Raw genomic sequence first — 27,999 nt, forward strand, 5'->3', positions numbered from 1 at the left:
GGATCCAGGACTTTGGAGTGGGGGGGGGCGATTTTTTCCAAACCCTAACCCTAACGCCCAGTAAACCATAACCCTAAGCATAAACGCAAGTACAGCGGCCGAGTGGAGAGGGGGGGGGGTCGATCGCCCCCACCGCCCCCCCCTAGATCCGCCAGTGGCTAGATGTGCCAAAATATGTAGCTCGCAGCTGGGGATGCGTAGCCACCAGAAATACTGCATACCTAATTAATCTTTGGACTCGAAAACAATTCTTATTATTATATATTAACTGGATCTGAGAATGGGAAGCTGGAGAAATAAAAAAAATAAAAAAAAGTGCCGTAGGTCTACAGTACACAAGGAGTACTTTTGTTCCATCCAAAAGAGGTGAGCGCAATCCACTACGCCAAGCGCGATGGCGCTGGACGCCTTGGCGCTTGATGTTCTGACGATTATTATAGTATATATAGCATACATTTCCCTCCCCCGAAAACAAAAATGTTTTGATACCCGAGACAATATTGACATATTTCCAAACTTAAATAAAATACAAAGTGTGTGATATAGTGGCGTCACCCAGTGCGGTCAGCTTATAGTGGCGTCACCCAGTGCGGTCGGCTTATAGTGGCGTCCGCCTTCCCCTGGCCCAAACAATAGTTTGGCTACTTTGCTCTTTTATTGAACTATAGTAGCCTTTATTATCCTAATTGTCGAAATACATTGGTGGTTAGACAACTATATAATAAGTATTCATTTTATTTTTAAAAATCTTTCGTTATGACAATTTATCAATGCTATCAACATGTATTAAAATGTAAGATTAAATTTAGAAACGTTGGTTCATTATTTGACGTTAAAAGGCTTTAAACTGAATCCCCTCTACATTCTACTAAAAGCAATGTGATATCAAGCAACCTGTTCTATGTGTTTCTCTATTTTTACAAATCTTATATCAACTCACTCTGTCTTTCTGTCTGATAAAAAGTTTAATCAAGTTATTTCTCCCACACCCATTCTTGGATCAAGTTGAAACTCAGTGCATTTATTCATTGGCGTAGACCAGTGTTTCCCAAACTTTTGACATATGTGTACCCCTTTTATAATTTATGTAACACTGAGTACCCTTATACCATTAATGGTCCACTGTATCAGTGGATTAAAGATTTTCTGATAGGGAGAGAACAAACTGTAATAATAAATGGCTCTAAATCAACACCGATAACAGTAAACTCAGGTGTACCTCAAGGAACAGTCTTGGGTCCACTACTATTTTTAATTTACATAAATGATTTACCAAATTACATTAGTTCAGGAACAAAAGTCAGATTATTTGCAGACGATTGCATAATATATAGAACAATAAAAACAACACAAGACACAGATATTTTACAAAGAGAATTAGATGAATTACAGAAATGGGAATTAAATTGGAGCATGTCTTTCCACCCAGAAAAATGTCAGTTGTTAAGAGTAACAAAAAAACTAAAACAAATGAATTCCACTTATCTTATTCATGGCAAACCAGTAACACAGACTAAAAACGCAAAATACCTAGGTTTTATAATAAATGAAAAACTATCATGGAATCCACATATTGATGAAACTACAAAAAAATCAAACAAAGCATTAGGATTTATTAAAAGAAATTTCTATAAATCAAATAAGAACATAAAACTAAAATGTTATTTAACCTTGGTTAGACCTATAATAGAATATGCATCCTCCGTTTGGGACCCCTCAACTCAAGAAAACATTAAGAAACTGGAACAGACACAAAATAGAGCAGTGAGATTCATAACAAACGAATATTCACATTTGACTAGAGTAACACCTTTAGTAAAATCACTTAATTTAGAAAGTCTTCAGGACAGAAGGCTCAAAAGTAAAGTAGCAATCATACATAAAACACTGAACCATAATCTTCAAATACAAAAACAAAATTTAATAAAATACTCTGAAAGACACAAAGATAAAGGCACATTCCTCGTCCCATATGCTAGGACAAATTTGTACAAATACTCCTTCTTCCCTAGTGCTATTAGAGCATGGAATGGGTTGCCTGAGCTAGCCAGGAAAACCAGTGACTTGGCAGAATTTAAATCATTGGTTAATATGCATGACGCGTAGGACGTAATCATCTTCTTTTTTGAAGTAACGTCTGTATTATATAAGATAAGATAAGATTACCCCCCCCCCTAAATGTGAGAAGGATGAAATTGCTCGTGTTGAGATTTTAGATCATTATAATTTGGTTCCCTGGTTGTGAATTTAATCTGAGATGCGGTGGAAGCGGTTCCACGTCCAATAGACTGTTCTATTTTTCGATTTAATGCTAAAAAAAAACTTCACATTAATATAAAGATGGAAAAAATTTAAAAACATTTTCTCTAAAAACCAGATACACACGTTGCATTAGTGACAGAGAATGATGTTACAGCACACAGCTGATGTTTATTTTGTAAGACTCCTTCTGATGCAATGTCCAAACTTTCTGGCATGAATGTTGTGTGCATGTTAAATGGTATCCAGTCAATAGATCTGTTTTACAAGCTCATTAGCGAACTGTCCAAATGCAGTGTTATGCATTTGTAAGTATCAGCATCCATTTTAGTTGAAGTTTTATTTAATTAATTATTGGTAATTAATTGTTTTGTTCGATATCAAATAACAAAATAAGCTGTTCTTTAAAAATGATTTTTTTTTAAATTTAGTAACTACACTGACACATACATTATGGCTCGGTTTTAGATCCAGTCAGACTCAATGCATAAGAGAGGAATTAAATAACAGTTGTTTCTTTGATCTCCAGTCACACTCAATGTATAAGAGAGGAATTAAATAACAGTTGTTTCTTTTATCTCCAGTGCTACTTCTACCCTTGTGGAAAGCATTTTTGATTCAATCATAAACATGGTATTAAAGCTTCTATTTTTAAGTAGCAACCTGTTTGAATAAATTATAAGGGACAAATCACTGAAAGGCTGGTGCAACCTGCATGTCTTTGGCTGAAAACTTTCGTAATGTTATTGCTGAATGAAGTCCCTGCCTGAATCTGGCTTGGGTCAATATGTGGCGCACTGGCTTGCTTTGAATTGTAAAAGTTTGCCTTGTTCTTCAAGCTGCTATTATTTTACTTGACAATTAAGTTCTTTAAATGTTGACTGAAATGTTTCTGTATTAAGAATTGTGGGAAGACCAGGTGTTAGAAATCCTGTCTAGAAACTCTGAGATGATGATAACGAGACAATGTGACGATAGTCAGACAAAGTTCGTTACCTCTTCACGTGGTGTCAGCTTGTCACTTCATTCTCTTGCATTACATTCATCTCTTTTAGTCCCTTTACAATGTTTCTAGTAAATCTACTTTTTTTTTTTCATTGTTTCGTACAAATCATTGTAACACTATCGACCGTTTATTACTAATTTATTCTAATTAATTATATGTACACACATGACCAGCTCAAACCAAACAAACACAAATAAAAAGTAAAGTGTTGTTTTTTTCTATGAACTGTCTGGAAATTTAGGCACTGGAATTTTAGGCACCGGTAATCTCATGCTCTCTATATTATATAATAAATCTTAATCAGGAGCCATTTTTCCCCCGCATTCTCATGATTGTAAATTTTTCCGTTTTATCAGATTTTCATTTGTATCTTGAAAATGAAGTTAAAACCGTTATTGTTGGTATTTTTGATAGGTCATCAATAGTCCATAGCCTAAGGATAAAATATACTTTAAAATTTCTGAAATTATTTTTAAAATCAAGGTCGCTATTAAAGAGTGCCTAATTTTCCGCCTTTTCAAAAAGTGCCTAATTTACCGGTACCTATTTTTCCGGGTTACTAAAATTACCGGGTTCCTAAATTACCGCGTGCCTAATTTTCCGGGTGCCTAAATCACCGGTTGCCTAAGTTGCGGTGCCTAAATTACCGGTGCCTAAAATTCCAGTCTCTAAACTTCCTAAATTCATTTTTTTAGTAAATTCTAGCTCATTCTATGTTGTGCTTGTTTGTACATAGATTTAATTGCTAAGCCTTTATTTTCAACAGAAGAGATGCTATCTCGTTTAAAATAAATAAAAAGAAGGAAATTCGTTTTATGGCTACTTTTGTTTTATTTCCTCTTGATGTCAAGGTTTCTCCAGGGTCCACGTTCTCTTGCTTGCGGTGTTGAGCCAGCTCCCAGCCTGCCAGTGTGTAGCACGTACTGGGTGACCTATTTAGCTACCTCGCCTGTTGAAACAAAGCAATCAATTGACTGGTGGAGGAAGACAGAGAGTTTATCAAGTGCACGATAGGAGTAGAGTTATCTATCTATCTATCTATCTATCTATCTATCTATATCTATCTATCTATCTAATCTATCTATCTATCTATCTATCTATATCTATATCTAATCTATCTATCTATCTATCTATCTATCTATCTATCTATCTATCTATCTATCTATCTATCTATCTATCTATCTATCTATCATTTATCTACCTATATATCTATTTACCTATCCATCTCTCTCTCTCTCTTTATATATATATATATATCATTGTCATCTGTCTCTCTCCCTCACACACTCTCTATCACTCTGTCTCTCCGTCTCTCTCTTTCTTTCTCTCTCTCTTTATAAATATATATATACATATATGTGTGTGTGTACGTGTACCTGTATCAGTGTGTGTAGTAATAAATAAATGTCATAACTAGAAACATAACACAGATGAAACAGTTGACCTATTACTTATGTTTCCGCAACAGTGCCACATACGTAAGGCCAGGTAAATGCAGGTATACTAACTTCAGCTCCATGAACTGAGATTCAGTCCTTCCCATAAAACACGATTTGTGCCGACACTACACACAGACAAAAGTCAAATTTAATTTTAAAAAATTGCCTCTCCTGAATATTTTGTCCACACAGTCAAGACTAAGATGATAGCAAAATATTACTATTTAGTACTAGATTTTTAAATTTAAAAAAAGTATTATAACATATTGTAATCATTCTAATGTCTATATATTTTTAATGAATCACAATGCATTACAGACCAATAAAATCTTAAGGAAAGTAATATTAAATTCTCTAAAACTATGGGCGTAGCCGGGGGGGGGGAGTTCCCCCTCAAATGAAATCCTCCCCTGCATCGGAATTTAGTAACTGATTTTTTTCCTTGATTCTGTTTATTTTAGGTGAGATTTTAATACTAAACCATCACTTGCGCCAGCGCAGCCAATGAAGCTTTGAGTTTAAAACCCCTACCAGAGGGTTTTGCAGTCAAATCCCTCTCTTCTATAAAACAAAACCCCCCAAAAAATGCAAACGACAATCCCCAAATTCCAAGAGCATAGCTAAGGAAGATTTTGATTTTAAAACCTCCTCCGAAATTTACGATAAAGCCCCTTCTTCAATATAATACTATCCAAACATCAGTCAGCAGATTCTATGTGCGTAGCCATAGAGTGTTTTGAGTTTAAACCCCCCTCCAGCGCGTTTTGAAGCTAAAAAATACCTCTTCAATATAAAAAAAAGTAAATTACATACTCAAAATACTACACTCATAGGCATAGGGGGTTTTTAGTTTAAACCCCCTCCAGCGGGGTTTGAAGCTAAAAATACCTCTTCAATATAAAAAAAGCAAATTACAAAATCAAAATTCTATGAGCGTAACCAAGCCAAAAAGGGAAAAAAAAGGGGGGGGTGAGTTTTAACCCTCTCCTCCAGAGGGCCTTTTTTTAAAGTTTAAAACCCCTCCTGATGGTTTTGAATTGAAATACCCCTATGCACAGAGTTTTGAGGTTGAAAACCTCACTCTTCAATTTTATTATAAAGCAAACTACAGTCACCAAATTCTATAAGCGTAGCTTAGGTAGTTTTGAATTAAAAAACAAAAACTCCACAGATTTGTTAGTTTAAAAACACCCAAAAAATGATTTTGACGATATAATTTCCCTTTTTCAATATAAAATCTAAAGCAAACTACAGTCACCTAATTCCAAGAGCGTAACCAAGAAAGGTTACAAATTTCTACCAGTGGCTGGGCTCCATTAATAGTACAGTGAATAGTCATCTGCCGAAATTGAAAAAGACTAAATGGGCTCAACAAAGATGGCTAAGACGGATTTTAGAAGTCAGTTATAGAGATCGGGACTCAAGCAAGGAAATCCTATGCCGAACCTGGAGTCGACACCTTAGTAAGTATGTGACAGAGCGTCGCATGATGTTTGCAGGACATGTTTTGCGACAAAATGAATAACACATAATAAGAGTTGCGATGACATGGAGGCCGTTACGAGGAAAGCGCAAGCAGGGACATTCTAGTACAACTTGGCCCCACACTTTCATAGAGGTCCTCAGAACAGGTAAGAGGCTTCAGACATTGCCAGTGACAGATTTTTGTGGAAGCAGCTTGCCGCCCAATGCGCCGAACGACGCGGGAAAATCTAAGTCAGTAAGAATAGCACATAAGGTTTTTGAAATAAAACTTTTTAACAGCAGGATAATGCACTGTAGATACTTCAGAATATGCATTTTGTTGGCTTTCAATACCGGAAATAGTGCTTGGCGAAGGGGCTACGCCCCGCGCTGGGGGATCACACAGCTGGTACACATTAATTTTTTTAGGCAGGTGGAGCTATTTATTCCACCAAACTCTCGCCTGAAGGCGTCCAAAAGCGCTAATGGCTCTGGCCAGACGGTTATCAACTTCCTTTGAAAGTGAGGCGTCATTTGATACTATACTACCCAGATATGTAAAGTGGTCTACCACGTTAAAGGGATGTCCATTTACGGTGATCTTTGGGGCTGAGTAGGTTTTATTGGGTCACTTATGGAACAGGACTTCTGTTTTCCCGAGGTTTATAGATAAACCGAAAGAGGTGGCAGCGTATGCAAATTCGTTGACCGCGTTCTGGAGATCATGTTCACTGTGAGCTAGCAGGGCGCAATCATCAGCATAGAGAGGCTCCATTATGACCATCCCATTTGTTTTTGTGTGGGATATCTTACTATTTGATTACTATCCTATCCAAATCAATTAAATATTAAACCAATTATTTAGTAGGCTAAGGGAAGATAAGCCTTGTGTGATGAATTAAATTACCTTATTTTTAGGTTTTTGAATAGCATGATAGAGGCTCGAGTTAATATTTCGACTGGAAAGGTGAAAAAATCTTCAGACATTGTCAGTGATAGATATACTTCTGACTTTATTATTTTATACCAATACTAGTTGCAACTATTTCTTCATTTTTGTTGTAGTATCCCAACTCAGCATTGTTATTAACGCTATCTCCAAAATACCTTGGCACTAAGTTACGAGAATCTCTCTCTCTGAGTCGTAATATGATTGCGAATTGGGATTTTCATGATAACATTAACAGTGACAAGGACGCCTTATTCAACTTCATCATCTAATAATCATCTAATGCAGTGGTTCCCAAAACGTTTTCATTAGTAACGGAACACATTCTGAGTATTTATCGGAAAACTGCTTATTTTTTTTAGAGAGATTAATTCACGTAGTGGCCAACTAGTTAATTATCCCATTAGTTCGTGGAACACTTATTCATGCCTCGCGTTTCGCAGAACATTGGGATTCCGCGGAACACAGCTTGGGAATAACTTTTAATCAATGGTTTCCTTAAGGGTCAATCTCTTAGTCAAGGAAAAATTATTTCCTTTTCATTACGTTTGTAAGGATGTTATGCATATTGCATATATACACGCACACTTGCACAATACAAACACTGCTTTTAAAATGTTGTTTTAAAATATATATCTATCTTTTAATACTAAAGTCAACATTGTTTTTAACATTTTAGTAGCGTATAATAACTTTTATTTCAGTAATACAGACATTGTTATACGTTTGGCATAAATGTTTGAAAACCACTGCACTGGATGATTATTCAATAACATAAGTTACGCCATGCTCATACTGAATCATACTTTTCATAACTCTCAGTTCATTGAATACACAGGAATATTGACAATGTAATAATAATAAATCTCCGCATTCTATTTTATATGTCGTCAGTCGGCCTAACAATACAATAATATCGGTAACACTTTCAACAAGACCACGCATTGGCGGATCCAGAACTTTGGAGTGGGGGAGGGCGATTTTTTCCAAACCCTAATCCGAAAGCCCAGTAAACCCTAGCCCTATGCATAAACGTACGCACACCATATATATATATATGTTTCTCAACTTTGTGCGGAGAAAAAATAACAGTAGTGTTGATAGCTTGGGGTCTAGAGGGAGCGCTGTAAGTCTACTCTGTGGGGTTCGGGGCGAAGCCCAGACGCCAAAACCGTTTTCTTGCATTCTTCAATGCAGAAACGCATTCTCCTGACATCTACAGCTCATTACCCATCAGCGGGGTTCGGGGCGAAGCCCCCGCTGTGAGGGGGAAGGACGAGTGAGGGGGGGGGGCGATCGCCCCTACCGCACCCACCCATGGCTCCACCATAGCGGGAGCACGTCTCTTCTTTTTGTATCGACGGAGATAGGGTTGTTGTTGTTGATAGGAGATAGGGTTGCAGTTGTTGATAGGAGATAGGGTTGTAGTTGTTGACAGGAGATAGGGTTGTAGTTGTTGACAGGAGATAGGGTTGTAGTTGTTGATAGGAGATAGGGTTGCAGTTGTTGATAGGAGATAGGGTTGTAGTTGTTGATAGGAGATAGGGTTGTAGTTGTTGATAGGAGATAGGATTATAATTTTTTTGATAGGAGATAGGGTTGTAGTTGTTGATAGGAGATAGGGTTGTAGTTGTTAATAGGAGATAGGGTTGCAGTTGTTGATAGGAGATAGGGTTGCAGTTGTTGATAGGAGAAAGGGTTGTATTGTTGATAGGAGAGAGGGTTGTTGTTGATAGGAGATAGGGTTGTTGTTGTTGATAGGAGATAGGGTTGTAGTTGTTGATAGGAGATAGGATTATAATTTTTTTGATAGGAGATAGGGTTGTAGTTGTTGATAGGAGATAGGGTTGTAGTTGTTAATAGGAGATAGGGTTGCAGTTGTTGATAGGAGATAGGGTTGCAGTTGTTGATAGGAGAAAGGGTTGTATTGTTGATAGGAGAGAGGGTTGTTGTTGATAGGAGATAGGGTTGTTGTTGTTGATAGGAGATAGGGATGTAGTTGTTGATAGGGTTGTAGTTGTTGATAGTTTGTACTTCATAGTTTCTGATATTCTTGGAAATATTGAAACCTGCCTTTTTACTTATCTCAGGGGACTTTTTCGAGGGCCGATTCTGAGTTTGTGATTCGACACAAAACAATCTTGTAACCTTGTTATTTTTTAGTTTTTCTATAGTCAGCAAGTATCACTTGACACTGATGTTTCTATGCGTGTGTGTAATTTCTTGCCTACACACATGTCCACACTCGTGTCCCTCCTCCAAGCCGCTCTTCACATGTGGACGTCTCAAATAAAAGATCTCTTAAGTACGTCACGCTGCAGAACCAGAGGTCATTGTGTCAAGTGACCACTATCTCAACATCTGACCAACACAGCGAGTTATCTTAAAGCTTTCACACAGATCTCAGATATTACATTCATCGTCTTTTACTTAAGATTCAGAAACGCAGTCAGCTTTCAGGACTGTGAAACTCAGTCACCATAAGGAATCACTCGGGACTTTCAGGACTGTGGACAAACGCTCAAGTTCTTTGTTTGTAATTCTGTCTTAATAAAGCATACATTGTATCAAGAACATTAGCTTAAAAGAAACATTGAAAATTACTTGTTTTTTCCGAATGGAAATATATATTATATCCATCTAAATAATATCTAGCAATATAATTTTTCATTTTAATAATTATAATCAGGAGAATGACCCAAACCGTGGACCCAATCACTCATCATCACCCTTCCAAAGAAAGGCAATTTACAACTCTGTCAAACTATCGCATCATCAGCCTCATAAGCCATCCCAGCAAAGTACTGTTAAAAATCACATTAAACCGACTAAAACCGATAGCAGACAAAATCATATCAGAAGAACAAGCGGGTTTTAGACAAGGTCGCAGCACAACAGAACAAATCCTAAACCTCAGAATACTCTGTGAAAAATATCTCCAATACCAAGAGAATGTTTTCCATGTCTTTATTGATTTCAAGAAAGTTTTCGATCGAGTATGGCATGGGGCACTCTGGGCGACAATGGAAAAGTACAACATTTATAAAACATTACGTTATCCAGAACCTTTACAAGGATGCCACCAGTGCGGTGTACTTCAATAATATTGGGGACTGGTTCAAAACCACGGAGTAAGACAAGGCTGCCTACTTTCACCAACACTCTTCAATATCTTCCTTGAAAGGATAATGGAAGATGCTCTCGAGGACTATGAAGGTACTGTAAGCATTGGAGGAAGAAGAATTACTAACTTGCGCTTCGCGGATGACATTGACGGCCTAGCAGGGACAGAAGAAAAACTAGCTGACCTGGTGATGCGCATTGACAAGACTTCCGCAGCATATGGTGTGCAAATAAATGCAGACAAAAAAAACAAATTATGACCAATAGCCAACATGGCTTTAAAAGAGGCATCGGTATTGGAGGTGATAAGCTAACTAGTGTTAGCAGCTTCAAATACCTCGGATTGTTGTCTCAGATGAGGGATCGAAACCCAAACTATTGGCCAGAATAGCACAGTCCACAGCAGCCCTTTCAAAACTTAAATTAATATGGAAAGACAAAGGCTTATCCCTCGGCACCAAAATCAGACTGATGCGCTCCCTGATCATGGCCACATATTTTTATGCTTTTGAGTCTTGGATGCTGACTGCAGAGCTAGAGAGGAGGATCCTAGCAATGTAATTGAGATGTTATAGAAGGATCCTTGGTATCACGTTCAAAGACCGCAACACATACCAAGAAATCAGAGACAGGGTTACTGCAGCGATCGGACCCCATGATGACCTGCTAACTATAGTGAAAAACGCAAGTTCAAATTCTATGGCCATATTATAAGATCTTCGGGGCTCGCAAAGACCTTCCTTCAGTGAACAGTACCAGGAAAAGAAGAAGGGGCAGATAGAGAAAGCAATGGAAGACCAACATAAAAGAATGGACAGGCCTGCCATTGTTAGAGGCAAAAGACAGGGAGGAATGGTGAAAGACGGTCGAAGAGCTGGCTTGGTGAGTCTTGCTTGGTGCCCCAACGGTCCAATAGACTAAGGCAGTGATGCCCAACTTGCGGGCCATTTTATTTCCGACACTGGCGTCGCGGGCCACAAAAGTAAAAAAAGAAATGAAATTGACCTGAAACTATTTGATTAGAAACCAGTGTATCTAGCACTTACATTCATTTATAGCACATTTGAAGTTTATCCCTTTCTTTTTAAACAAGAATGCCGGAATATTTGTTTCATTATGCTGATTTTATGGTGTTTTTTAAGTAGCTAAACTTTTTGTATAAAACAAATATGTAAGCTTATGGTAATGTTCCGAAAAAAAAAAGAGAAGTTCACTTTTTCTGGTAGATTTTACATTCAGAGTCCCATTTCATAAAAGAACAAATGACATGATAGCAACCAATCAGATCAAAAGTGAGGGCCATAGTGTAGGTAAAGATACCTTTCTGCTCTTTATGTCGACTTTTCGGCGGGCCGGATGGAACCAGGTCGCTGGCCGGATCTGGCCCGCGGGCGTATTTTGGGCATCACTGGACTAAGGGATAAGTAAGGGTAAATAATTATTGCATGGTGACTCAACGTTCCAGAAATATTTATACTAAATTTATACTAGATTACACACGCATCATCGTGTTATAGAAAATATATTTTAGGGCCAGACTGAATCAACCACTCACCTATCCACTCACCTATACACTCACCAATCACTAATTGTCTCACTTTTCGTGGACGAAAAAATACAAAAATTTAACCTGTTATTACTTTCTTTGCGTCTGGAACAACTAAGTTACTTTCGTCTTCGAAACCGTACCAAAAAACGATTTTGTATTCGGAATTTCGACCAAAATTCCTTGTTGGGGCCGACATTTACGACATTTACACGTTCTTTTTTATAGAAAAAAAATATACTTCATGTTCCCTTCAGAGTATACGCATAATTTTTTATTCTTTTTTTTTTTTAGCACGCAGATCTAGACAACAGTTGAAAAAAAAACAATAGCAATGTATAAAACACTTTCGAAAAAGAAGAAAGTAGCCGTTGCATCAGAACTTTGGAATATGAAACAACATCTTTGACTTATCTTTCTGGAAGATGAAACTACATCTTTGACTTATCTTACTGGAAGATGAAACAACATCTTTGACTTATCTTACTGGAAGATGAAACAACATCTTTGACTTCTCTTACTGGAAGATGAAATAGCAACTTTGACTTATCTTACTGGAAGATGAAACAACATCTTTGACTTCTCTTACTGGAAGATGAAATAGCAACTTTGACTTATCTTACTGGAAGATGAAACAACATCTTTGACTTCTCTTACTGGAAGATGAAACAGCAACTTTGACTTATCTTAAGGAAGATGAAACAACATCTTTGACTTCTCTTACTGGAAGATGAAACAACATCTTTGACTTCTCTTACTGGAAGATGAAACAATAACTCTGACTTATCTACTGGAAGATGAAACAATAACTCTGACTTATCTACTGGAAGATGAAACAATAACTCTGACTTATCTTACTGGAAGATGAAACTGCAACTTTGACTTATCTTACTGGAAGATGAAACAATAACTCTGACTTATCTTACTGGAAGATGAAACAGCAACTTTGACTTCTCTTACTGGAAGATGAAACAGCAACTTTGACTTCTCTTACTGGAAGATGAAACTGCAACTTTGACTTATCTTACTGGAAGATGAAACAATAACTCTGACTTATCTTTCTGGAAGATGAAACAATAACTCTGACTTATCTTACTGGAAGATGAAACAACATCTTTGACTTATCTTACTGGAAGATGAAACTGCAACTTTGACTAATCTTACTGGAAGATGAAACAATAACTCTGACTTATCTTACTGGAAGATGAAACAGCAACTTTGACTTACTGGAAGATGAAACAGCAACTTTGACTTATCTTACTGGAAGATGAAACAACATCTTTGACTTATCTTACTGGAAGATGAAACTGCAACTTTGACTTATCTTACTGGAAGATGAAACAATAACTCTGACTTATCTTACTGGAAGATGAAACAATAACTCTTATCTTACTGGAAGATGAAACTGCAACTTTGACTTATCTTACTGAAAGATGAAACAATAACTCTGACTTATCTTACTGGAAGATGAAACAATAACTCTGACTTATCTTACTGGAAGATGAAACAGCAACTTTGACATATCTTATTTTAATGTCATTTTTCTTAGTTAAAAATCAATTTGGAATAGATAAGTACAATAATTTTTTAATCCCCTTGAAAAATAAATTGATTGATTTCCCAACCAATATATATTTTTCTGAAGGACGTCGTCACCCTTGAGAAGACCCCTATTGGCGCCTGACAGTAGGACGTCGTCACCCCTGAGAAGACCCCTATTGGCGCCTGACAGTAGGACGTCGTCACCCTTGAGAAGACCCCTATTGGCGCCTGACAGTAGGACGTCGTCACCCTTGAGAAGACCCCTATTGGCGCCTGACAGTAGGACGTCGTCACCCTTGAGAAGACCCCTATTGGCGCCTGACAGTAGGACGTCGTCACCCTTGAGAAGACCCCTATTGGCGCCTGACAGTAGGACGTCGTCACCCATGAGAAGACCCCTATTGGCGCCTGACAGTAGGACGTCGTCACCCTTGAGAAGACCCCTATTGGCGCCTGACAGTAGGACGTCGTCACCCTTGAGAAGACCCCTATTGGCGCCTGACAGTAGGACGTCGTCACCCTTGAGAAGACCCCTATTGTCGCCTGACAATACTAGTAGGCAAGTTCTCTTATTTACTAATAGAAGCCTACGGGTGTTTATGTGCTTAGTTTGTTTGTCTTATACTTTTATGGCCTTCATTGAGTAATAAAGATTATTATCTTAAAGTCCAATTATCTTACAGGACGGCAAGGAATGACAATAAGTTTCATGTAACATGACTAAGCAATAATGTCAAGCATTTTTTGATCCATGAAAACCACTCTTAGATTAGACAGACGTCAGTTTCAGATCAAATCAAGGGAAACTCATTTTACATTGGCTCCTTTGCTATGAGTAATGTAGCCTACTACTGTTCCTCCAGGATAATAAAGATATTATTTATTATTTATTATTATTGACATTATTACCAAGAGTATTTCATAGGTTAGGACAGGTACTGAAAGTTTTTGCATTAATATTCGTTGTTATTCACATACAGCCTCATTATGGAAACGAGAGGAAGTTTGAACTCCAGAGTTTAAATATTACAAATGTTTACTTCTATAGTAGAAATGTAAATGTAGACTCTGAATCACTGTGTCGTCACTTTGTTTTGACCTAATGACACAAAGAAACAAAAGTTCAAATAAAATATTACCAAAAACACTTTGAGATAAAGAAATACTTTCTTTTCATATCTAGAGCAGTATGATATACAATCTAAGTAGAGGGACTGTTACTGGTTTCTAACCAACCATTTTCAAATACCTCGGTTAAAAAACACAAAATTCAATTTAGTTTTCTGTTAGGCAGGTGAAGTCTATTTAAATGTCTATCAACAGATCGAGGCTAGCCAAGCTTACAAGTCTGAGAATTAAATTTGTTTTGTAAAACATCAGACGTGACATTCAAGTGACATACATTTAGTCACACACAGAGGTGATGGAAAGTTCAAGGTAGTCAAGCGTAACACATATTGATACACTGACCCTGCAACACTATTACAGCTTTGAAACTGGAGATTTTCATTGATGGCGGAACGTTATAAATAAGTAGCTTTTTGGTGTATAGACAGACAGACAGACAGACAGACAGAGTGATTTAATATAAGCTTTGTACAAACACAATGAAACTACCGTTGAAGATTTTCATAATAAACAACAACTCGGCTTTAACCGTTATAATTTTTGTCAAGTATTTAAAAAAAAATATATAATTTCTATTTGGTCTAGAGTACAAGAGAAACGACATCTTGAAGTGTTCCCGCATGTCTTCCTTAACAAATTGAACAAGAAAGACGTCCAGAAACATGCGCACCGCCTTCTAAGTCTGGATCTCTAGGCCTAGCAGTAGAATTTTGTCTACACTGATTAGATGTATGCATTCGCTGAACCAGATTGTTTTCCTGGGGGGATGGGAGGGAAATGTCAATGACGCTATATTCAATTGTTCTGTAGCGAGCTAAATAAAGAAAAAAGAATTGCTCTATTAAGTCCTAGAGTGAATGTCTGACGTTTTCTTTTTTTGGAAATTATTTCGTGCTACAAACGGAGGAGCTTCTGTAGTGCTAAAAGCCTGACACACATTTTCATATACCATTTCAGAATCGTACTTTATCAACACTTTCATCATTTGTACACCCGATACACCAACAAAGCCAGCTATGATTTTCTGTTATGTATTGGAATCTCAAAAAAAAACAAACAACGAAAATGAAACAATTCCCATCAAAAGAGCAAGTGAGTCTTTGTAGAATAGGATATCCCAGTCCACAACAAACTGTATTTTATAACTGGCCGCCCACCGTAAAGTCAGTAAAAAAGTATCAAACTTGTAACTGACCACTGCTGTCCCCTGTCCAAAACTTGAATCTACAAATGTCCAGTTTGGCCTCCACTTCTTTTATCTCTTTCCTCAGTTTTGTGATAGTCTCCAGTTTCTTGGCTCTGCTGCTTGGTAGCTCAGTGACGTCACCTTTGTCATTAATATCTATGACGTAATTTCCTGTTTTAAAAATCACTATATTGTAAATATTAAATGTAGTCCTATAGTGCAACTACTAAAATACGTAAAGGTGCTAATAACGTAGAGCTTTATTAGACTCATGGCCGGCCTTAGGCCCCGGGTAAAAATAGGTGCTGCATGTGCAAAGTGTGACATGCCGTAAACTTCCGGTACATACATTTGTTGTTCTCTCCCTCGAGACGCAATCGAACTTCTCTGCAAACTAGGACAGCGGGCATTTTGTCAGATATACATCATTTATTGGTACGTTTAGTGATAGGTCTTCTTCTAGATCTAGAAGTTAATATCAATTCACAGACCTATATATATATATTGTTATATACGTAAGTCTATTTCAAGCTGTAAGGGAAGTCGCCCCGAATCTAAGAAAATCAATCTTTTCTGTCTTAGTTTTTTTAAAGTTTAGAAATAATGCTATATCATTTTTTGCCAATTTTAAAATAGAATTGGCTATTAATGACATGCAAATAAAGTGAAATAAAGCCATTTCTTGTTAGATTCCATTGAGATCGTGTTTGGAAATACCTTGATCGAAATAATTCGCGTCTGTTGATTTAATAATCTTATTTACATTTACATAGATTGATTACCTAGATCTTTCTAGATTATGTATCTAAAAATTGCAAAATAATAATTATGAGACGAGAGTGCTCTTATTTTCGATGTTCAAATACTAGATCTAGATCTAAACAAAGAAACCAATTTGCATATTCTCAAAGATTTGCTTATCATTTCCGGTAACTCTGTGTACTGATCAATGTGCTAATATTGAAGAACATGACGAAGACAATAGAAAGTATCAGGTCAGGTTAGTGTGTAGTAATTGACTGGGAATAGGGTGTAGTTTACAGTTTGTACGTCACCTTAAGGATGTTTCATACAGTGCTCATGTTAGCCTTTTATGAATCTATTTATAACAATAGATATCCACAACATTTAGCAAATAGCAATGTTTATAATTGTTCAATGTCTTAAAGATGCAATTAACATTGTATAGATCGTGAAATAAACATTGAACGTGTATGTGGCAAGACATTACCATGCGCTTAGTTCGTTTTGTTGTTCAATCTAGCAGGAGTTTAGTGGCTCCATCTAGCAGGAGTTTAGTGGCTCCATCTAGCAGGAGTTTAGTTTCTACCCCTTCGATTTAATGTCAAATTAGAATCTCATTAAAAACTCACTGGCATGAAAGAAAAGGGTTTCTTCTATGTACAGGTCAAACTTAGTGTTAATTCTTTGTATTGTAACTTTTAGAAATGTTCAAAGGTTTATATAAATATAACATCGAGTTTATGTGAATATCTCTTTGGATTTGTATCTCAAGACGAAGATAAAGTCCAGGATCTGTTGCAAAGCGGATGTACCTCCAAATATCAAATAGTTGAGTTGATACTGTCTCTCCAAATATCAAATAGTTGAGTTGATACTGTCTCTCCAAATATCAAATAGTTGAGTTGATACTCTCTAACATTTTCAACGTTTGACACATCTTAATGAAGACATTCTCTGTACCAAAACTTTGACCTTTAGCCTTTAACATACATTTTTATTTCATTATTTAGGAAAGATAGTGACTTTAAACAGATCCTGTGTGTAGTTTTAATAGCATCTATTTATATCTCTTATAGATTCATAAATCATCCATTATTTTTTAATATCAAAACTGCCCCTACCCTCACACACACACATTATGCCTGACAGTTTAAAACATAAAGATTTTTTCTGTGCTAAACAAGAAAACTATTTTAAATCTATTGAATAATTCAGATCCAACGACTTACCAGCCTCGTGATTGCCAGCATTGATCTGTTCACAAGAATCCAAAGACTGAGTCACTCGAAACAGCTAATAAGAAACAGAAATAACTCATGAGGGTAATACATAGCAGTTTTAGTTGAAATAAAAATAGCATTAGAATAAATGTTAATACATAATAGTACTTGTGAGCATCAATCTATTTCTCTAAACTGTTGTCATCAAGTTATGTGTTGATATTGGGCTGTACTTTGTGGCATACATTTCCATCTGATGGAACTTTGTCGTTTTGATTTTAAGCTTTCACTTTTATTGTTAGGTCTGAGTTGCTACTTGGGACACACCCAGACATGTACTGCTGATATTGAGAGAAGATAAAATAATATAGTACGACTGAAAGTAAGGGGACTCTCCCACCAACACACAATTTGGAGACATCAGTCTTGAACAAGTCTTCAGTTAGGGCGATGAGTAGTTATGGTTATATGTACGCTGGGCTGGTTGCTGGACTAGTAATAAGGAGAAATAAAATGAATTCATGTGTAAGAATGGACAAAATAATTTTTCATAAAGAAACTTGAAAGAAAACAATTATTCATAAAGAAACTTGAAAGAAAACAATTTTTAACGATGGTATGACAATAGTAAAGTTTAGATGTGCTAGCAGATCTATGTGCTTGTAGATCTATGTGTTTGTAGATCTATGTGCTTGTAGATCTATGTGCTTGTAGATCTACTTCATAATATTACTAGAAAACTTACATAGAAACAGTATAGCAGGAATTTAAACAAAAACTTTTGATAAAATAGAACCATAGCCTTAACACCACATCTTTCGTTTTAAAAGATGTTCTGTTTTGATATAAAACCATATCATTCCGTATTTAAAGCTGAGAACATTTGAAAATAAATATTTGTATAGTGTTTTATTCTGTTTGCTCAGTAAACTAAGACCTTCAAATATGTGTTTATTTTTTCAATGCACATCTACTTATAGAAAATCTTTTTTTTTTCAATAGTTAAAAAAATTATTAAGTAAAACATCAAGTGAATAATATTTCTTTAAAAAAATTAATAAAGTTTACGAGACGCAAGTTCGTCCGTATGACAGTGACAGCTGTTCACCCATTTTACTTGTAAGTAACATTTGATTCACCTCGGTCTGAAGGTAAACGATTTGCCTCTTCAGCTTCTTCTCAATCTCGTCACTTTCATTCGACTCTCTTGAGACATCATCACTCTCTTCAATACTCTGTTTAGAAGAGGCGTCTACCTCTCTGATGCTGCTGACTCTCTTTCTTTGTACAACTTTGTCCTCGACCGACTCGACACTCTCCTGGCTGCCATCTATTGCTTCTGTCGAGTCTGTTTCTTTGGAAATACCAACACCTTCCTCACTACTAACAGTCTCTCTTGTTGCAGTCTTTCTGCCTCTCACCTTAGTCTGCAGATGTCCAATCAGGATGTCTAGCTCTTTAGGGTAGAACGGAAACACAAAGCGGATGCCGGGATCCTGATCTGAGGAGTCATTTCCGGTGGCTCTTGCAAGTTGTAGGACGAGAAGGCACGTGGACAGAAGCAGCAGATAGCTTCCCATGATACCTGAAATGATAAGGTGTTTTGTTTTTAGAAATATTATATCAATCCCTTCTGTCTGTCTGTCTAGTAAAAAGTGTATCCAGGTTATTTCTCCCACACCCATCGTCGGATCAAATGGAAATTTCGCACAATTATGCCTAAGCATAGACAAGATTTGTATCAATAAAAGAAAGTTACCAATCAGACAATTAGTTACTGGTAATTGTTTTGTTTGATACCATCAAGGGAAACATATACTTCAGTATTCACAGATATGGCTAAATTGATAATTTACACAATTATTTATTGTACCTAACAAAACAAGAATCAAATCTATAAACACATTTTGATAGTATAAAGTATTTGCCAGGAATTTCAACCACAAGTATTTAAATGTCAACAAATGTAGACTAGTTATTTTTAGATTTTATTCCCAACAGTGTTTCTTCCAGAGACCACTTGTTACCACATATTTACACACAGATATAAAACTAGAGACCACTTGACACGATAGAGAAGTTTATGAAGTTCGCAATAGAAACCCAATAAAGAATTAATACGAAAAAGAAAAACATTTAAACGTTTTTTGAAAACAAAGCTTATATTAAGTGCAATTGTATCAATTAATTTGCATCAGTCATGTAATAATATGTACAATCGACCTAGACATAATAAATCTGTGCGATTAGAACAATGTTTTACTAATTGTTTTTGTTCAGATTTTACTAACTTTTAGCTTTGTTAATACACGATGTCTGGACCAGTTGTGAAAGGGGAGGGAAGAAGGGGGTATCTTTTTGGAGACTTTTTCTTTCTCGTTCTCAGTTTTATGTTGAAGCATTCAGATGACTAGACCAATATATGAGAAGAAATGCGCAGTGGTTTCCAAATCAGGAAGCTCTCTCTATAGTTTTCTTACTATTGGGGGTGTTTTGGGGCCAGTGTCTTGTTAGGGCCTCTTGGTAAAGAGAGCAGTTTTGTAGGACATGGTCAGCATTCTCTGGTGACACGCCACATTGGCAGATTTCACTGGTTCCAATTTTAAGCTTCCGGTGCATGTGTTATCACATTCTGTTGTTTCCGGTCCTGAGTCAAAAGATTAGACGTTGATCTTTGTCGGGATAGCTTATAATAGGCATCATCATAGCAGAGAGAGCAATGCTTAATTGTGAATTTCTTATCCCGCTCTTAGTGAGTGTGTCTAGTTCTATATGTGCTGGTATCCACTGAATAACATTTTTTTTTGCTGTTGTTGTTGAGCTTTATAAGTGCTGCCCTGAATCGTTTTATATAAGAGGAATCAGAGTTTTTCAAGCTTTGGAGGATTGTTTTCGCATCGGTTAGAAAGACAATCTGACTGTATGGGTTACTTGAATGATTTGCTAGCGTAGTAACTACTAGTTCTAGTGTTTCCCTTTCTGCTCTGTGGCTGTCAGATAGCTCTTCAGTTTCAATGGATTTTTCTAGTTTTTCTCCATTGGGCCGTTCAATGACTATTACAGCTCCTCCATTAGTGGTGGCTTTATGGGATGAGCGATTAGTGTAAGCTCTGATCCATTGATATCTAGGGTAATAAGTTTGTAGAAAGAATTCACTATTTCATTGAGCTCTGTTGGAATGTAGTCAGATTTTTTGGTCATATTTTCAAGACGGTCTCTTATAGTAGGAAGAGAGCTTTCGTGTCTAGATTACGACCCAGTATGATGTATCGTGGATCCAGAGTTATTATTTCAAGTTGGTGTTTCCTTTTTAGGTTTAGAGATCCCGGTATAAAATTGGTCCTTTTAAGACGGTTTTTAGTGCCAGTTTTGTGGATTTTTTTTTTGAGTGGGTGCCTCTCCAAGGTTTTCAATTTAGTGAATTGGGAAATGATTTTTATTTCTCTTCTTTCAGCTAGAGAGACCAGGGCAGCGGTTTCCTCCATAGCTCTTATGGGTATAGTTTTTATTGCTCCTGTCATTATCCTAAGACCAATGTTTTGAACCTTGTCTATTTTTCTTAGGTTGGTTTGAGCTGCTGAGTTCCATGCTGTGGCACCATATTCTAGAATGGGTCTTAAGTAACTGGTATAGGTCTTTATCGGGATGTTGTGATTAGCTCCCCAATCTGTGCCTGGTAATTTTTTCATAAAAGATGCCTTTACTCTGCCTCGTCTTCTAGGGGACTAATTTAACTTATACCACCACATCTGTGAAGTACGATTTCTTTCCTTTATTCAAGATACGAAACAAAATAATTAATTACTAATAGTTAATTAACTAATCGGTAATTTTTTTAAATTGATTCTTATGTTGTCAGGTAAATTACTCCGAGATAGGGTGTGGGAGAAATAACGTGTACAAACAGACAGACAAACAGACCAAGTAAGTTGATATAAGCTTTATAAAAAGATTACCAAAAGAGTACGATTCCGGCCATACATAAGGAATATTCAAGCCATGGTTTTGTATTTATTGTTTAGTAATAACATTTTAAATGTTGTTATTCACTTGAAAACAAAATGGACAACCTAATGTCAATAATGAGATTTTTAGATTGTTTTGGCAAGAAAACTTAAATGTAATAAGAGCGATTTCAAAGAATCATTTGGCAAACAAACTTAATAACCTAACTTATAGAGTAAGATTTCTGATAAATATTACATGGAGATGTTTTCTTTTTTGCGGGAGATGTGGAGGATTAAGTTACACAGCACCCCTACGACAAAATTCAAGGGAGCCGATGATGATGATGTAATGACTAATCCGCTTGTCAATATCTTTTCTAGTTTCTAGTTTATTTTTGTTTACACGTGGCAGACCAATAGACCACACGAAACTAAGATCTGTGTGTTTGGGTTCAAACGATTTTTTAAATTAAATAAACAATAGTTATTTTTTGGGAAGCCGCTAAAAATGTTTCGTTTCGTGTTCTATAAGTTATCGTCAGAACCTCACGCACCAAAACGGCCCACACAAAAAGCGGCTCGCATCAAAATGGCGAACACACAAAATGCGGCTCGCGTCAAAACGGATGTTCCGAAAGGGCTGAGCCTCAACGTGGTGTCCCCTTTGAAAGAATTCTCTGGTCGCTGGAGTCAAGAAAATCAAATCACGTGGAGAATGAACTAAGAGACACTTCAGGACAGAAGAATAATAATTAACATTTGAGTCGATTGCTTTAATTTTAGCTAAACCCGTGTTCAGATAAAAATACGAAGCCAAATTTAATTTTAAGATAATTATGTTTTGGATAATTTTAACGAACAAACTTTAGTTATCAAAGCTTATCCAATTTAGTATTTTTTCCCAAAAATTTACATAAACTTATACATTTCTAGGAAAATCGTTTTCGAAATAGCCGTCAACTAACATTTTGAGTCCGGGAAAAGATTGCAATCAAATAAGGAGAATTAAGAATAAAAATGATTTTGATGAGAATAAGTTTGAAATAAGAGAAAAGGAGTTAATAATAATTTAGAAGCTTTCCTTTAAAAGAACAACTTATATTTTAAAATGTATATTTGATAATATTTCAAAATTATCAATATTTCATTTTGACAAATATTTAACAAAATTACTTTTATTACATTTAATATTAATTGACATCCAATAAATACTAGTACATGCATTTACTACAATTTCATAAGTTGCTTAGCTGACATAGAAGAGAGCACCTGGCGGCATGCGGCCTCAGAACGAGACAGCTGGAGGTCAATTACAAGGGCCGCGGGATACACATTTAAGACCAAAAGAAAATCCACTGCCGAGGCCAGACGTAGAAGGTGAATAGAAAATCTCAATCGACCACCTATGGACAATGGTTTTGCTTGCCCTGGATGTGGCAAAATATGTTGGTCACAGCTGGGGCTGCGTAGTCACGGGAAATACTGCATTCCTCATTCATCTTTGGACTCGAAGACAAGCCTTATTATTATTATTATTATTAATATATAGTGCCACTCGTGTAGAATTTTATTGTGCATTTCAATACTCGATGTCTTATTGATATAAATATTTACATTAATTTTCATCTTTACTAGTATCTCATGTTCACTAATAATCCGTATGAAACTTCTACTAATATTTTACTAGAATTTCAAATTGACTATCATAATGTATGTTTAATATTTCGTATTTAGACTAGTAAAGAAACATGAGAAATAACTTTTGTAGGTTTTCCGTATATATATATATAGATAGATAGATAGATAGATAGATAGATATAGCTATAGATATAGCTATAGATATAGATAGATATAGATAGATATAGATAGATAGATAGATAGATAGATAGATAGATATAGATAGATAGATAGATAGATAGATATAGATAGCTAGATAGCTAGATAGATAGATAGATAGATAGATATAGATAGATAGATAGATAGATAGATAGATAGATAGATAGATAGATAGATAGATAGATAGATAGATAGATAGATAGATATAGATAGATAGATGGATAGATAGATAGATAGATAGATGTCAAAAAACATACATACATAAACACTAAATAACAAACTGATTGCAAGACTCAAACCTAGATGTTTAGATCAAATCTTGGGTAAGATATCCTACACTTAATTCTATATTTTGTTTTTGTCAAATTGACATCGATGGTATCTTAACTTTCTTTACTCCAATTTAGTGTATTGAATACAAAGGTACTCAGAAATATAAAGGTAATAGAAATACAAAGGTACTCAGAAATACAGAGGTACTCAGAAATACAAAGTAGTCAGAAATACAAAGGTACTCTGGAATGCATACGGTACACAAAAATACAAAGGTACTCAGGAATACATACGGTACACAGAAATACAAAGGTACTCAGGAATACACACGGTACACAGAAATACAAAGGTACTCAGGAATACATACGGTACACAGAAATACAAAGGTACTCAGGAATACATACGGTACACAGAAATACAAAGGTACTCAGGAATACATACGGTACACAGAAATACAAAGGTACTCAGGAATACATACGGTACACAGAAATACAAAGGTACTCAGGAATACATACGGTACACAGAAATACAAAGGTACTCAGGAATACATACGGTACACAGAAATACAAAGGTACTCAGGAATACATACGGTACACAGAAATACAAAGGTACTCAGGAATACATACGGTACACAGAAATACAAAGGTACTCAGGAATACATACGGTACACAGAAATACAAAGGTACTCAGGAATACAAAAGGTATTAAGGATAACAGCATGAGAACTAAAATATTTCCGAAAACAAAAAATATGGTGTGTATGTGTGTGTGTTAATTAGTGTGTGGAATAAACCAAAACAGAATGATAACATCTCATTGGCACAAATTGAATGACGCGCTTCATCGTTGCATTTATATTTCTTAGGCTGTCCGTTCGTCTGTTCGACTAAAACGACTATAGAAAATCCAATTTCACTCAATTCTGTTAAATTCTGTAGCGTGCACAAATTAGGTACACCTTGAATTTACATTTCTTGTTAATGCGAGCGCCTTCGTTTTAAAAATAAAATATTATTATGTATTTAGTTTCGCCTTATCGAAAAGAAGACCTAAATCTTACATATTATATGTCCTAAATAATGCAAAAGTCATTAGAAAATGGTAAATAATAGGATGTTATTGTTTTTTTTAATTGTTTTTTTTTTTAAATTTTTATTTTGAATTGATAGAGATAGAGAGAGGGAGAGAGAGAGATGTGTATGTGTTTTTATGTCCAACAGCAACTGATTGTTTTGTGTTGTTGTAGAAGGGTACTTGTTGTATGCACATGTTTATTGTAGAATACAGGAGCAGGAAAAGTGAAAATGATAACATTTATACCGCCAGACGTTTATGTTATATGTAGGCTACAAAAGATTTCTACATTTCTAAGCGGGAGGGGGGGGGGGGAGTAGAACTCTTTTGATCGCTGATTTTCTTTTCCAGAGGCTGTGAAACAATTTAATGTCTCGATTAGTAAAGTAGTGATGTAGTCAATTGTGTCACTAATTGTGTACATACAATGTTTATTTAGAGGAGTGGTTAGAGTAGATAACAAATGTATTGAAGTTCTAAGATTGATAAACACTCATTTCATTTTTAATACAAGATTTCAGCCTATTGAAAAATATTTGTGTTGTTTTAGCGATATGAAGGCTTCGTTCAATTCCCCCAGAGCTACCACATCACAGGCAAACAATTAAGGTTATTGCAGTGTATTGATTATCAAATTAACAGCCAGAAAATGAAACAGAGAAATGAAATAATCAATTTTTTGTGTTAATGAAAATTGGCTGTATTTTAAGTAGATTGAACAAAATCTGGTATTATGGCAAAAAACGTTTGTAAATATTGTTTACACTATTGTAATTCTTTGTTTAAGTTATGCTTCATAAAATAATATGAATGTCTTTAGTACACACTTGGAATCAACCCACCAACAAAGGTTTGTATCGACTTATTAAGTTTGTCACTAATGATAATCAAAATTGAAAATACCGCGTCGACAACTTCAAATGAGATTCACAAAAAGTTGTTTGGTTATTAAGTGAACCATAAAACGAAATTTTATTCCCAGGTGTCTTAGAAATTAAATTTAGTATTGGAGTAATCTGCTCTTCCTTTACCATCTTATTATTGAATTCTACTGTGTTAAAAAAAAAAGTAAAATAATAATTTCCTTGACTTTGAAAAGATGTAGTTTTATAAACATTTCCGTATTGTGTACCATGGGGATGTGCCTCCACAGGAACCGAACAAAGAGATGATAATATTAAAAAATTCAGAAGACACACAAATATAAACTTTAAAAAGTTCTTTTCAGATTAAACTATCGGGAAACAAACAAACAAACTACTTTGCTTTAATGACAACTCTTCCAAAGTTAATACTACTTTAAGTGACTTTTTTACAAGCTCAAGCATACAAATGATTACCTCAAACGTATTAACTAAAACAGTAGACAATATTTTAGAGACTCACAGTGTTTGTCAACAAGTCTGGTCCACCCTATAAGACAGCTGGAGCTGAATGGATCCAGGACTTTGTCGTTACAAGCACATTTATATTTGGCTGAGGCCATCAGTGGGCATTTATCTTTTGGAAGTGACAAGCTCTTGTGCACACCATCTGGTCATTTAGAAAATATTCATCATTAGTATAATTAGTTATAAGTATAGGTCACGAGAGAATGAGCCTAGAAATTTAATTGTACGGTTCTGAAGAGTGCACAATAAGACCTTTTATAACTACATAGCTCATCAACACTAAGTAGTTTCTCTGCACCGGATACACCAAACAGCTAGCTATTTATAGTTCTCTGTCATAGATGAAAATCATTAAGACGCATGAACACTCCTTAATATTTTTTTTATCTCTAGTATTGTCGCAGATAACAGTGCTCTATTTCTAGTTATATTCATGCCAACTTGAACAAGTTCCATTTCAACATACAAGTTGGATGGCTGCATGGCAGTGCGGTTTTTTGCACTGGACTATCGTTCAGATTTATCGATGGTTCCGGGTTCAAACCCTGCCCGCTTCCACCCCCCGTCGTCCTGCGGGAGGTTCGGACTAGGAAGTAATTATCTTCAACTCTGAAGGAACATCCGAAACATGTAAAACAAATTTTTTTTTACTCTATGCAACAAAAAGGTTCACACCATAGACTTATATATTGTATCTAGACTGGACATGGAAATCTTTTAAAACTAAAAAAAATGTCGTACAATTTTATTACAAACTTGAAACAAGGCTTTATTTTGTATAGTAGTTATAAAAAGTAAAGTTGTTGTTTTTTTCAGTTCTAACCTATGTAACTGTCCCGTGTTTATTAGGCTTGTTTTATTTGATGATCTTGATGATATAAATTTGTGACATATACAGGTTCGGAGGTGCCGTAACTCTGGTTCAAACACTTTAATAGTCAATGAAGTAACAAAGTGTTGATATGCTTTTCTAGAGTTTTAATTACTTTAAACTTGAAACAATAAATGTATGTACAAAGATATATAAAGCAGATTCAGGATTCAGTGTAAAAATGATCAATAAAATGAGTAACTATTTACTTTCAAACTAGCGACTTCTAAGTCTAACTTTCTAACTCTCTCTCTCTCGTCCCAAGCTACTCTTCCTTTTATATCTTTCCTTGGAATAAAGAACCGTTACATCTCAATACCCTGTTGTTGTTTTAATTTAACTTATGTTAATTTTATTTCCCTGCTGTAGCCTTGAACAAAGTTTTAATCGGCGTCTTTCTGGCATTTAAGCGTGGGTAAGCGTGACCTAATTTGAGATAGGTACACTGTCCTCATTCTGTGAATAATGAGGTGTCACTAGGGAGGTGACAGTAACATATAATTTAATTTTTAGATCTAGATCTAGTAATTGAACATCAAAAATAAGAGTACTCACGTCTCATTATTATTATTTTGCAATTTTTAGATACAAATCTAGAAAGATCTAGGTAATCAATCTATTAAAATGTAAGATAATTAAAATAACAAATGTGAATTATTTCGATCTAGGTTTTTTTAACATTATCTCAATGGAAAGTAACAGGAAATGGCCTTGTTCATTTATTGTGTGAATATTTAGTTCTGTGATTAATAATTGCCCATTCTAAAGAAAATTCGTGAAATAATTTTGCGTTATTTCTAAACTTTGAAAACTAAAGATCTTTACTTTTCTAAGACAGAAAAGATTGGTTGGGGCGACTTCCCTTAGAGCTAGAAAAAGAGTTAAGTACATATATATATATATATATATAGGTCTGTGAATCGATCAATCGCGGATAAAAATTTGTTTCCGGTTTCTAGTCTAGATATAATAAATATATAGGTCTGTGGTTCACACCTTGC

The 27,999-nt window shown here is 35.6% G+C and overlaps 1 protein-coding gene across 3 annotated transcripts; it reads right to left on the reverse strand.

The window, feature by feature from the left end:
• Positions 1–4,072: 4,072 nt before the first annotated feature.
• LOC129922152 (uncharacterized) lies at positions 4,073–26,251 on the reverse strand. Of its 3 annotated transcripts, none has more exons than XM_056006933.1 (5): positions 26,123–26,251; positions 19,028–19,191; positions 17,616–17,679; positions 15,652–15,813; positions 4,073–4,214 (listed from the first exon to the last, which is right to left on the reverse strand). In XM_056006933.1, the coding sequence occupies exons 1-5, from the start codon at positions 26,220–26,222 to the stop codon at positions 4,198–4,200; spliced, it is 507 nt and encodes a 168-aa protein (XP_055862908.1). In that variant the 5' UTR covers positions 26,223–26,251; the 3' UTR covers positions 4,073–4,197. The 3 variants fall into 3 exon arrangements, with proteins under 3 accessions (XP_055862908.1, XP_055862909.1, XP_055862910.1); XM_056006934.1 differs by having other exon boundaries at positions 19,028–19,190; positions 26,120–26,237; XM_056006935.1 differs by having other exon boundaries at positions 26,077–26,181.
• Between the last annotated feature and the right edge of the window lie 1,748 nt (positions 26,252–27,999).

Source organism: Biomphalaria glabrata, chromosome 12 (genome assembly GCF_947242115.1).
Source record: "Biomphalaria glabrata chromosome 12, xgBioGlab47.1, whole genome shotgun sequence".
In the NCBI taxonomy this organism is placed as follows: domain Eukaryota; kingdom Metazoa; phylum Mollusca; class Gastropoda; family Planorbidae; genus Biomphalaria; species Biomphalaria glabrata.

Excerpts from the sequence above, each read along its gene's own strand:
- LOC129922152 (XM_056006933.1), bottom strand. The coding sequence starts at position 26,222 with ATGGCCTCAGCCAAATATAAATGTGCTTGTAACGACAAAGTCCTGGAT. Across the intron at positions 19,192-26,122 it reads CAGACTTGTTGACAAACACT|GTATCATGGGAAGCTATCTG; the intron begins GTGAGTCTCTAA and ends TTATCATTTCAG. Across the intron at positions 17,680-19,027 it reads TTGGACATCTGCAGACTAAG|CTGTTTCGAGTGACTCAGTC; the intron begins GTGAGAGGCAGA and ends GTTTCTTATTAG.